This window comes from Mauremys reevesii, linkage group 22, assembly GCF_016161935.1.
Source record: "Mauremys reevesii isolate NIE-2019 linkage group 22, ASM1616193v1, whole genome shotgun sequence".
Lineage (NCBI taxonomy): Eukaryota > Metazoa > Chordata > Testudines > Geoemydidae > Mauremys > Mauremys reevesii.
In genome coordinates, this window is record NC_052644.1 from 7,815,086 (window position 1) to 7,828,054 (window position 12,969).

Genomic DNA, 12,969 nt, shown 5'->3' on the forward strand with positions numbered 1-12,969 from the left:
GGTGCCAGCGCTGCTCTCTCACCTTGGCACATGACTCCGGTGTCCCGGGGTGGGGGCAGCGCCGCCCCTCCCAGGCGTGGGCTCAGCAGTGAGTAAGCTGAGGATGTATCATTAGTGGATGGTGTGGGTGGACGCTGGCCCTGCTGCATGAGGGCGTTTTCCCTTCATAACCCTGCTCCATGGCACATGACAGGGAGCAGAGCGCAGGCCCTGCTTGTCCCACCCTCCGGACCTGTCAGGTCCCCTCCCTGCTCCCCGGGCAGACTGTGCAGTGCTCACCCAGCAAGGCCGCTCAGTCAGAACTGAGCCCCCACCCTGGGACCCCAGGCATCCTCCCGTCCCTCCCCTAGGGCCAGGGCTCTCCAGGCCGGCTCACCTTGGCAACGGGCCCCCGCGTCCTTATCATGCTGGCAGAGGTCTCCTGGATCCATGTACGAGCAGTTCCCCAGCGCTGCCTCTGTCCCCTGGCACTGAACTTTCGCCATCAGGACAGGGTCTGACTTGATGCCCGGGCCAAACACTTTACTACTCAGCGATTCCATGGCCGGCCCACAGCCCAGCTGCCGGCACACCACAGTCACATCTTTCATGTCCCAGCCGTTGTCACACACGGTGCCCCAGCGCCTGTCCGGACGCACCTCCACCCGCCCGGCGCAGCGGTGGGGGCCACCTACCAGCCTCACCTCTGGCAAAGCAAATGCAGCTATTGAGACACCTGCTCTGGGGCTGCGCGGGGAGACCCCAGGAAATGGCACAGCATCAGTGCCCCTGCTTTACAGTAGGGAAATTGAGGAACAGAGACAGGTCGTGACTGACCCCAGGTCACACAGTGAGCCTTGTGCAGAGCAGGGAATAGAACCTGCCCCCCCGCCCCCACTCCCTGGCCAGATTCAGGCACAGAACCTGGCCCCCCATCCCCGGCCCTGGACCCCTTTCCCTGCTCTAACCACAGGACATCGGGACCAAGACAAGAGTGTATCTGGACTCCTGGCTCCCCATCCTGTCCCTGGTCCTTATGCTTGTTCTTCTCCCCATTACCCCTTGCTCCCATTTCCACTCAGCAGCATGTGCATTAAACACCCAGAGCTTCCCATTGGCCACGTGGTCACCTCAGGCACCCTCCTTGCTCCCATTGCAGGCTGGGATCTGTGCTCGGCCAGCCTCCTCGCTCCTATTGCATGCTGCAAAATAACTTCAGGCAGGTGCCTTAATACCGTTGCACTCTGGGACCTGTGCTTGGCAGCTGACTCTCCAAAGGGCAGCTGTGATCACCTCTGCTCAGGCCCCAGCTGTGATGCCAGGGGGGTTAGGATCCTGGCCTGGGCTCTGGCAAAGGGCAGTCGCCTGGGGGCCAGACATACATACCTGAGGAGGCACCTGGGGAGAGAGAAGGGGGAAACTGTCAGGAGCAGAGAGGGGCCCCGTGCAACCCAAAGCTTCCCGGTCTCAAGGCAGCGCAGAGTCCAGAGCAGTTAGAGCCAGACACGGCAGTGACACATGCTGAGACCCAGGGGAATGGGGGAGCCCCAGGAGGCCCGGGCCGGCTGCCCATCAGCTGCTCTGCCCTGCTCCTCTCCCTGGTGCACAGACCAGCCCCTTGACGGCACTGCCTGGCCCCACCAGCACACAGACTGAGGCCCTCTCCCTGTGGGGGACTCGGCAGGGCACGGCTCAGCCACATCCCCTGTTGAGGGGGGAAACAGGTGAGTTCATTGTACCCTCACCAGGGAGCAAGGGGACATGACAGGGAGCAGATCCCAGGCCCTGCTTGTCCCACCCTCCGGACCTGTCAGGTCCCCTCCCCGCTCCCTGGGCAGACTGTGCAGTGCTCACCCAGCAAGGCCGCTCAGTCAGAACTGAGCCCCCACTCTGGGACCCCAGGCATCCTCCCGTCCCTCCCCTAGGGCCAGGGCTCTCCAGGCCGGCTCACCTTGGCAACGGGCCCCAGCGTCCTCATCATGCTGGCAGAGGTCCCCTGGATCCATGTACGAGCAGTTCCCCAGTGCTGCCTCTGTCCCCTGGCACTGCACGTTCGTCATCAGGACAGGGTCTGCCTCATTGCCCTGGCCAAACACTTTACCACTCAGCGCTTCCATGGCCTGCCCACAGCCCAGCTGCCTGCACACCACGGCCACATCGCCCAGGTCCCAGCCGTCGTCACACACGGTGCCCCAGTGCCCGTCCAGACGCACCTCCACCCGCCCGGCACAGCGGTGGGGGCCACCTACCAGCCTCACGACGGGCAAAGCTGCTGAGACACCTGCTCCGGGGCTGCGCGGGGAGACTCCAGGGGCTGCAGGGACAGAAGGCCCAGTTCAGTGCGAGGCATTGCCAGCGAGTGCAGAACAGGGCAAAATGGGCTTTCCTGCCACACTAACCCTGGGCCCTTCTCCCGCACCTCCCTCCTGCCACATGCTGCACAGACAGGTCACTGAGCCCCAGGAAATGGCGCAGCTTCAATAGGGAAACTGAGGCACAATGACAGGAAGTGACTTACCCCAGGTGTGACAAAGTGGAACTGTTCTTAATGTTTCCTCTGAATATGTGTGGGTGCCTCAGTTTCCCCTATGCATTTCTTAAGTCTCTAGGTGGTCGGATAAAGGCCAGTGTGCATAAATCACCGACACTCTGTCTCCTGGCAACAAATGGCCAGGGCCCTTCCCCCCTGCAAGGGAATAGCTAAAGGTAAAGAAAAAGATCAGGTAACCTCCTGGCCCAGGAAAAAAACAAAGGCCAGAAAGGAGGGGCTGGAGGGGGTTTCAGTTTGAAGCTGGCTGGGAATGGGAAGTAAGTGCAAATGGGGTTGTCTGGTTCGCTGGGCGCCAAAATGGACACGGCTGAGGGGTCCTGTTCTCTGTATCTACAAGCTCTGTTTTAAACCATGTTCCTGTCATCTAATAAACCTCTGTTTTACTGGCTGGCTAAAAGTCACGTCTGACTGTGAAGTGGGGGTGCAGGACCCTGTGGCTTCCCCAGGACCCGGCCTGGGCAAACTCGGTGTAAAAAGTGCACAGAGGTGCAAAGAATGCTGAATGCTCCAAGGTCAGACCCAGGAAGGTGGAACCTGTGTAAGCTTCTTGCCCTAAAAACAGTCTGCTCCAAAAAACCAGAAGGCTCCCCAAAGTCCTAACTGGCTTTGTGGGGAGCAGTTCCAAAGGATCGCTCGGGGACTCTGTGACACCAGGTTACACAATGAGCCTTGTGCAGAGCAGGGAATAGAACCTGCCCCCCACTCCACGGCCAAAGACAGGGACAGAACCTGGCCCCCTCCCCCTGCTCCTGGTCCCTTTTCCCTGCTATAACCATCAGACATTGGGATCAAGACAAGCGTGTATCCAGATTCCTGGCTCCCCATCCTGTCCCTTATCCATAAGCTCGTTCTCCTCCCCATTACCCCTTGCTCCCATTTCCACTCTGCAGCATGTGCATTAAACACCCAGAGCTTCCCATTAGCCACGTGGTCACTAGGGAAAGCTGGGTAGTCTCCCCTCGAGATCGCCCACCCCCTGCAGAGCACACGGCTCCTGGGGAGACAGGGTTGTGCCCCTGCAGTAGGGCCAGGCCTGGCAGCTGGAGGGGACAGACCCTGGCTCCCTTGAGCAAGGCGGGCGTGTCCCTACCTGCCCTCACTCATTTGCATACAGGCCACTCTGCCCCCCAGGTGGGCTGGTTAGACTGCGCAGCTCCCTTCCAACCTCATTTGCATACACACTGGGAGGGCCATCGTGTGCCCTGTGCTGCCCAGCCTGGACAGTCTTCATGTGCCATGGTCACAGCACATGGTCCGTGCGCTGTGTGGGGGCAGGGATGCAATGGGGGCCTGGGTCAGTGTGACAACAAGCAGGTTCCCCTTGGAGAGAGGGGCCACCCTGACCTGGAGGACAGGGGCTAGATCGAGTGTGAACACAGAAGGGGCTGGTATTTTTTTGCTAAGAGTTGTAGGGGAAGTAAAGAGTGTTGAGGCAGGGGAAGGTGGTAATTAGCTGGGGTTTCTGCTTCCTTTGATCTAAGAAAACGTGGCTGGCAGATCCCAGTATTGTGTGAGACGGCAGCACAGAGAGGAACCAGAGCTGGGGGGAGGAAAAGGTGATGCCACATTCCCAGGGGATGTGATCCATTGCAATGAATCACAGCTCACAGAGGGGCAGCTCCTAGTCCCATGCTCCTGGGTGTGCTTGCACCCAGGCAGCCGCCTTGTATGCTGGGATCTGCGCTCAGGCAGCCTCCTCGCTCCTGTTGTATTCTGCGACCTAACCTGCCTTAATACCGTTGCACTCTGGGACCTGTGCTTGGGCAGCTGACTCTCCGAAGGGCGGCCATGGTCACCTCTGCTCAGGCCCCAGCCGTGATGCCAGGAGGGTTGGGATCCTGGCCTGGGCTCTGGCAAAGTGCAGCCCCCTGGGGGCCAGACATACATACCTGAGGAGGAGACTCCCACATTGGCAGCTGGGGAGAGACCAGGGGGGAACGGTCAGGAGCAGAGAGGGGCCCGTGCACCCCAAAGCTTCCCAGTCCCAAGGCACCTGCAGGAAAGTGGTGCCGGGCGGTGCAGAGTCCAGAGCAGCTAGAAGCAGACACGGCAGTGACACGTACTGGGACCCAGGAGAATGGGGGAGTCCCAGGAGGCCCAGGCCGGCTGCCCATCAGCTGCTCTGCCCTGCTCCTCACCCTGGTGCACAGACCAGCCCCATGACGGCACTGCCTGGCCCCACCAGCACACAGACTGAGGCCCTCTCCCTGTGGGGGGACTCGGCAGGGCAGGGCTCAGCCACATCCCCTGTTGAGGGGGGAAACAGGCGAGTTCTTTGTACCCCCACCAGGGAGCAAGGGGACATGACAGGGAGCAGAGCCCAGGCCCTGCTTGTCCCACCCTCTGGACCTGTCAGGTCCCCTCCCTGCTCCCTGGGCAGACTGTGCAGTGCTCACCCAGCAAGGCTGCTCAGTCAGAACTGAGCCCCCACCCTGGGACCCCAGGCATCCTCCCGACTATGGCCAGGGCTCTCCAGGCCGGCTCACCTTGGCAACGGGCTCCCGCATCCTCATAATGCTGGCAGAAGTCCCCTGGATCCTCGTATGGGCAGCTCCCCAGCGCTGCCTCTGTCCCCTGGCACTGCACGTTCATCATCAGGATCGGGTGTGACTCGTTGCCCTGGCCGAACACTTTACTACTCAGCGCTTCCATGGCCGGCCCACAGCCCAGCTGCCTGCACACCACGGCCACGTCGCCCAGGTCCCAGCCGTCGTCACACACGGTGCCCCAGGGCCCATCCAGACGCACCTCCACCCGCCCGGCGCAGCGGTGGGGGCCACCTACCAGCCTCACGTCTGGCAAAGCAAACACAGCTGCTGAGACACCTGCTCTGGGGCTGCGCGGGGAGACCCCAGGGGCTGCAGGGACTGAAGGCCCAGCGAGGCATTGCCAGCGAGTGCAGAACAGGGAAGAATGGATTTTTCCACGACACTAACCCTGGGCCCTTCCCGCACCTCCCTCCCGCCACATTCTGCACAGACAGGTCACTGAGCCCCAGGAAATGGCACAGCATCAGTGCCCCTGCTTTACAGAGGGGAAACTGAGGCACGGTGACAGGAAGTGACTTACCCCAGGTCACACACACTGAGCCTTGTGCAGAGCAGGGACAGAATGTGGCCCCCTCCCCCTGCTCCTGGTCCCTTTTCCCTGCTATAACCATCAGACATCGGGATCAAGACAAGCGTGTATCCAGATTCCTGGCTCCCCATCCTGTCCCTTATCCATACGCTCGTTCTTCTCCTCAGTATCCCTTGCTCCCATTTCCACTCAGCAGCATGTGCATCAAACCTGGGATGCAGGGGCTTACACACTCAGTGAGGCCCTCACTGAATCAGAGCAAGAGGCACAGCCACAGATCCATGGCTCCCCCGGGGCGACCAGCTCCATCCTGCTGTGATCTGGTGCCAAGAGCCCCTCTCACCCCACCAGCCTGGGAAGCCCCTTTTAAGGGCTGGCACAGGACTGCCAGGTCAGTATGGGAGGAACCGGAGTGAGGGGCCGGCCCATGGACTGGACACAAGATCGTTTCCTGGCACCAGGGCACTGGGCTCAGCACGTGTCCCAGGGCTGGGGGGAGGAGGGCAGGGGAGTGACACTGTGGTGAATAGTGTTGCCTGCAAATGAACCCGCTGATGTGGCCATGGATGGCCAGTGCTGCAGGGAGCAGGGCAGGAGCTCAGTGGGGGGCACTCTCCCTGTACAGGCAGTGCTGGCCCTGGCTCTGGGAGGGGAGTGGGGTGTAGTGGTTAGAGCAGGGGGGCTGAGAGTTGGGACTTCTGGGTTCTATCTCTGGCTCTGGGAGGGAAGTGAGTGGGATCTGCTGCCTAGAGCAGGGGGGTGGAAGCAGGGACCTCAGAGGCACCTCCCCACTCTGTGATTGTCCTGAGTCCCATGGCGCTGGCCCAACTTCCTGACTGCTTCCCCTTCTGATTCTGCCTGGAATCTCTGCAGCCGGCTCCACTTCCTTCTCTGGCTGAGCTGGTGCTTTGGCTCTGAGGAGGGGCTCCCCCCAACATGGCAGCTGAGGGAGGGGGGAGCCTGACCCAATAGGAGCTTGCAGGCACCTTAGAAGACAACTTTGGAGGAGGGATCCAGGTGGGAAATGGGTTGATCAGAAGGAGGTCACTCCCCCAGCCTGGCTGTCCCCCAGCTCCTGGGACCCCAAGAACCATTTGGCCTGTCATTGGCCTGAGCTTGAGAGGGACGTTCTGACAGACTAGGACAGGGTGAGGGACACACCAACAGCACGAGCCCCACCAGCCCCCACACGGGAGGTGAGTCGGGTTCCTGCTGACACCCCCCTCCCTTGTCATGGATCCAGTCCTTGCCTGCCGTGTTGTGTCTCTCTCCTGGCCTTCCCCTGCTGCCTTGGGTCAGTGAGTGTCTGGCTGGGCCAGCCTGGGCTGCATCTTCTGGTGTGTGGATCTCTCCTCATGCAGCTCTCAGGCGCCCTGCCTGGCTTGCCAGCCCCCTCCTGCCCACGGTTCCCAAGTGCCCTGCCTGGTTCACCAGCCCCCTCTTGCCCTCTGCCAGGTGGTGCAGAGCCATCCTTGCAGCCCCAGCACACACCCTGAGAGGGGCCCGCTGCTTCCAGACTAGGCCATGCAGAACCTAGGGGTGACAAAGTGGGACTGTTCTTAATGTGTCCTCTGAATACTCTGTGGGTGCCTCAGTTTCCCCTATGCATTTCTTAAGTCTCCAGGGTGCATAAATGGCCGACCCTCTGTATCCTGACAACAAATGGCCGGGGCCCTTCCCCCGGCAAGGGAATAGCTAAAGGTGAACAAAGAGATCAGGTGAGCTCCTGGCCCAGGAAAGAGACAGGGGCCAGAAAGGAGGGGCTAGAGGGGGTTTTCCGTTGGGAGCTGGCTGGGGACGGGAAGTGAGGGCAGATGAGGTTGTCTGGCTCATGGTCTGTCTCACTGTCTCATGGGCCCCAGAATGGACCCGGTTGAGGGGTCCCATTCTCTGTACCTACAAGCTCTGTTTTAGACCCTGTTCCTGTCATCTAATAAACCTCTGTTTTACTGGCTGGCTAAGAGTCATGTCTGACCGCGAAGTGGGGGTACAGGACCCTGTGGCTTCCCCAGGACCCCGCCTGGGTGGACTTGCTGTGGGAAGCGCATGGAGGGGCAGATGCTGAATGCTCCAAGGTCAGACCCAGGAGGTGAAGCCGTGTGAGCTTCTTGCCCCAAAGACAGTCGGCTCCAAGGGAGAGGAGGCTCCCCAAAGTCCTGACTGGCGCTGTGGGGAGCAGTTCTAGAGCATCGCCCGGGGACTCCGTGACACTAGGCATCTCCCACCCAGCAGGGTGAGCTCTTCCCCTGGGGAGGGCAGGAGGGGCAGGGAGCTCCCCTCCCTCACATGACAGGTGCTGTGTCACACAGCTGTAGAGTGGGGGTCCTGTTCATTTAGCTCTAGGGGCAGCATCTCACTGGGGCTTCTGCATGTCTTTGTCCTTGGCCAGAGCCCAGGGGTGTGGGGGAGAGGGGTGCAGAGCCCAGGGGAGAGACCCGGCCCCAAACATTGGTGGAGCTGGGCTCCCAGGCCCTGGATATTGCTGGAGCCTGGGCACCATGAGCCCATATAACTCGCCGCCAGTGCTCAGCAGGGCCCTGCCTGGCGCCAAAGGGCTGAGTGGGGCAGGCGGCGGCTCACAGCTGCCTTTGGGGAGAGGCTCTGGGCTCACCTAGGATTGACAAGGACACCGAGAACTCAAGCCTGGACAATGGCTTAGCCCTGCCTCTCCGTGCCAGCCCCGGGCTGCGGGACGCTGCGGCTGGGTGACTATTAGCCCTGCTCTCTATGGCAAGGCTGCTGGTGTGGTTGGGAGGCTCTCTTGGCCAGGGGCCCTGGAGGGGCCCAGTACAAGCCTCCCGCAGGCTGGGCTGGGCTGGGCTCACTGCAGGGAGCTGCGGGGAGAGACGGGGCTGCTGGTGCCGAGGGCACCGCCCTGCCCCTGGGGACGGGGTGGGGGGGGGAGCCTCGGGGCCCAGCACATTAAAGGGGTCACTCCCAAGAGACTGGTGATCTAGACCAGACCCTGTGGATCCACAATGGGCAGACGGGAAAACTGGGCAGCCAGGCTGAGGGGGCCGGCCAGTTACACCGAGCACGGACCCCGGGGGCCCTGCAGTGCGGAGCAACCCGTGCTGGGGTTATGGGGATTATAGGCCACCACTGCCCAGTGTGAACAGGCTCCCCAGAACAGACAAGCAGATGCTGCCGATCCAGCTCCTTCCTCTTTACTAGGGGCTGGGCTCAGACTGACGCTGCAGCCCGGAGCTCGGTGCCAACATGGGGGGCAGACGGGCATGATCTCGGGGTGGATCCCACAGAGCTCTGCAGTGGAGGTGTGGGAGGGGCAGTGCAGGCTGGGGGTGTCTGTCTCTCAGCCGTGACTCAGACAGAAGAGCTGGGTTTGTGCTGAAAGCTTCCCAGACTGATCCCTGCACCACCCACAGTGACACGATGGATGCAAGTTACCTGAGCACACAACACCGGCATCTTCTCCGTGGGTACAGTTACTGTCTCCCCAAGGCCGAGCCCTGCAATCGGAGAGGGCAACTTCTGTCCCTGTGCAGTTGACGTCATCCAGCCAGATACGGTCTGATCCTCGCCCAAATCGAGCCCCTCCTGGGGCTGATGACGCTGTCCCACAGCCCAGCTGCCTGCACACGACTCCGGCATCCTGTACCTCCCAGCTGTTATCACACACGGTTCCCCACTGCTGGTTGTGAAACACCTCGACCCTCCCAGCGCAGCGACTCGGGCCATTCACCAGTCGGAGCTGAGTCACTTCTGAGATGCCAGCGTCTGCAAACACCCAAGGGAATAAACACTCAGGGAGGTTCCTGTGCATCCGATCACTAGTGATGCTGGCGAAGAAACGGTTACCTACCTCTCGCAACTGTTCTTCTTCGAGTGATTGCTCATGTGCATTCCAATAGGTGACTCCCAAGCAGTTTCCCTGGGGGAGGGGTCGGAGTTCACCTGGTTGAGGAATGCAGGACTGCCCTGCCAAAGGCTGCATCGTCCCTTGCCTGTTGGGTAATGGCGTAGTGTGACATGAAGGTGTGGACAGAGGACCACGTTGCTGCCTTGCATATTTCCTGGATAGGGATCTGCGCCAGGAATGCTGTGGACGACGCCTGCGCTCTTGTGCAGTGCACCGTAAGTGGAGGGGCTGGAATTTTAGCCAGGTTGTGGCAAGTCCTGATACAGGACGTGATCCACGATGAAATGCGCTGGGACGAGATCGGAAGCCCCTTCAGCCTTTCTGTGATTGTGATAAAGAGCTGTGGTGACTTACGAAATGGCTTTGTGCGGCCAATGTAGAATGCTAGGGATGCTGGAGGTCCAGGGAATGGAGCATGTGTTCTCTGTTACTGGCATGTGGCTTAGGGAATGACACAGGTAAAAATATTTTCTGGTTCACATGAAACTGGGAGACTACCTTTGGCAGAAACATGGGGTGAGGGTGTAGATGCACCTTGTCTTTCTAAAAGATCGTATAGGGGGGCTTGGAAGTCAGCGCTCTGAGCTGGGATACCCTTCTGGCTGAGGTTATGGCCACCAGAAAGGCCACCTTCCAGGAAAGGTAGGACAGAGAGCAAGTCACCATGGGCTCAAAAGGGGACCCCATGAGTGTGGACAGGACCAAATTGAGGTCCCACTGGGGAATGGGCCATTGAACCTGGGGATAAAGTCTGTCCAAGCCCTTGAGAAACCAGCCCACCATGGGATTGTCGAAGTGGAAGGCTGAAATGGCAGCCAGGTGTGCCCTGAGAGATGATATAGCCAACCCCTGCTGCTGGAGGTATAACATGCAGTCCAAAACACGGGAATTGGTGCTAGCTGAGGTTCAGTGCCCCTCTGCAGAGAGACGAGATGGAAAAGCACTTCCACTTTGCCAGGTACTTGTCACGAGTGGAGGACCTCCCTCACTGGGTCTGAACACTGAAGCTCAAGAGGGTTCAGCCATGGAATTTCTGCGCCATGAGGTGGAGGAACTCCGGATTGGGGTGTTGTAGGTGGCTGTGGTCCTGTGTGATGAGGCTCAGGCACATAGGAAGGGCCACTGGTCTGTCCACAGAGAGGTTCATCAGCAGGGTGAACCAGTGCCGGCGGGGTCATGCTGGCGCTATGAGGATCAAGGAAGCCCCGTCCCGGCGAGTCTTGAGGAGGACTCTGTGTACAGCCTAGTTGCATTGGGAGCTCCCTGGAAGAAAACCCCACCCATAGCCAAGAGTGATCAGCAATGAACGCAATGCCATCCACAGCCTCAGAAACCATCCTGACATTATAATCAAAGAGGCTGATAAAGGAGGTGCTGTTGTCATCATGAACAGGTCTGACTACCAAAAGGAGGCCACCAGACAACTCTCCAATACCAAATTTTACAGGCTACTTCCCTCAGATCCCACTGAGGAATACACTAAGAAACTGCACCATCTACTCAAGACATTCCCTACACTAACACTGGAACAAATCAACATACCCTTAGAGCCCCGACCAGGGTTATTCTATCTACTACCCAAGATCCACAAACCCGGAAATCCTGGACGCCCCATCATCTCGGGCATTGGAACTCTCACTGAAGGATTGTCTGGATATGTAGACTCTCTACTCAGACCCTATGTTACCAGCACTCCCAGCTATCTCTGTGACACCACTGATTTCCTGAGGAAACTACAATGCATTGGTCACCTTCCAGAAAACACCATCCTAGCCACCATGGATGTAGAGGCTCTCTACACAAACATCCCACACGCTGATGGAATACAAGCTGTCAGGAACAGTATCCCTGATGATGCCACAGCACAACTGGTTGCTGAGCTCTGTGCCTTTATCCTCACACACAACTATTTCAAATTTAATGACAATATATATCTCCAGATCAGTGGCACCGCTATGGGCACCCGCATGGCCCCACAATATGCCAATATTTTTATGGCCGACCTGGAACAACGCTTCCTCAGCTCCCGTCCACTCACGCCCCTTCTCTACCTACGCTACATTGATGACATCTTCATCATCTGGACCCACGGGAAGGAGACTCTGGAAAAATTCCACCACGATTTCAACAGCTTCCACCCCTCCATCAACCTCAGCCTGGACCAATCTACATGGGAGGTCCACTTCCTAGACACCACGGTGCAAATAAGTGATGGTCACATTACCACCACCCTATACCAAAAACCTACCGACCGCTATGCCTACCTTCATGCCTCCAGCTTTCATCCTGGACACACCACAAGATCCATTGTCTACAGCCAAGCACTGAGGTACAACCGTATCTGCTCTAACCCCGCAGACAGAGATCAACACCTAGAAAATCTCCACTAAGCATTCTCAAGACTACAGTACCCAGACGAGGAAATAAGGAAACAGATCAGCAGAGCCAGACGTGTACCCAGAAGCCTCCTACTGCAAGGGAGTAGTTACAGTCCCCAGCTAAAACCCCTCCAACGCATCATCAGGGATCTACAACCCATCCTGGACAATGATCCTTCACTTTCACAGGCCTTGGGTGGCAGGCCAGTCCTCGCCCACAGACAGCCTGCCAACCTGAAGCATATTCTCACCAGCAACTGCACACCGCACCATAGTAACTCTAGCTCAGGAACCAATCCATTCAACAAACCTCGATGCCAACTCTGCCCACATATCTACACCAGCAACACCATCACAGGACCTAACCAGATCAGCCACGCCATCACCGGTTCATTCACCTGCACGTCCACCAATGTAATATATGCCATCATATGCCAGCAATGCCCCTCTGCTATGTACATCGGCCAAACTGGACAGTCTCTAAGGAAAAGGATAAATGGACACAAATCAGACATTAGGAATGGCAATATACAAAAACCTGTAGGAGAACACTTCAACCTCCCTGGCCACACAATAGCAGATCTTAAGGTGGCCATCCTGCAGCAAAAAAACTTTAGAACCAGACTTCAAAGAGAAACTGCTGAGCTTCAGTTCATCTGCAAATTTGACACCATCAGCTCAGGATTAGACAAAGACTGTGAATGGCTTGCCAACTACAGAACCAGTTTCTCCTCCCTTGGTTTTCACACCTCAACTGCTAGAACAAGGCCTCATCCTCCCTGATTGATCTAACCTCGTTATCTCTAGCTTGCTTCTTGCTTGCTTATATATACCTGCCCCTGGAAATTTCCACGGCTTGCATCCAAAGAAGTGGGTATTCACCCACGAAAGCTCATGCTGCAAAACGTCTGTTAGTCTATAAGGTGCCACAGGATTCTTTGCTGCTTTTACAGAACCAGACTAACATGGCTACCTCTCTGATACTTGACAGCTCCTATTGTCTAGCCTAAAGAAAACCCTTGAGTCATCAGTTTACCTATAAACAAATCTAATGTTCTCCCTTAAACCATTGTATTTTCTTTACAAAAATCCCCACTCACCCT

At 58.1% G+C, this 12,969-nt stretch overlaps 2 protein-coding genes across 2 annotated transcripts in view; both read right to left on the minus strand.

Moving 5' to 3' along the window:
* LOC120388078 (deleted in malignant brain tumors 1 protein-like) overlaps nucleotides 1-12,969 on the minus strand; it is a 67,470-nt gene that overhangs the window by 22,824 nt on the left and 31,677 nt on the right. The window contains exon 7 of the mRNA XM_039509641.1: nucleotides 9,017-9,346. Coding sequence (XP_039365575.1) covers nucleotides 9,017-9,346 — 330 coding nt within the window. The remainder of the gene's footprint in view (nucleotides 1-9,016; nucleotides 9,347-12,969) is intronic.
* The window catches only part of LOC120388077 (deleted in malignant brain tumors 1 protein-like), a 132,896-nt gene that overhangs the window by 1,468 nt on the left and 118,459 nt on the right, over nucleotides 1-12,969 (minus strand). Inside the window, exons 12-15 of the mRNA XM_039509639.1 lie at nucleotides 4,420-4,446; nucleotides 1,931-2,293; nucleotides 1,366-1,377; nucleotides 377-685 (exon numbers count right to left, since the gene is read on the minus strand). Of these exons, the coding sequence (XP_039365573.1) occupies nucleotides 377-685; nucleotides 1,366-1,377; nucleotides 1,931-2,293; nucleotides 4,420-4,446 (711 nt within the window). The remainder of the gene's footprint in view (nucleotides 1-376; nucleotides 686-1,365; nucleotides 1,378-1,930; nucleotides 2,294-4,419; nucleotides 4,447-12,969) is intronic.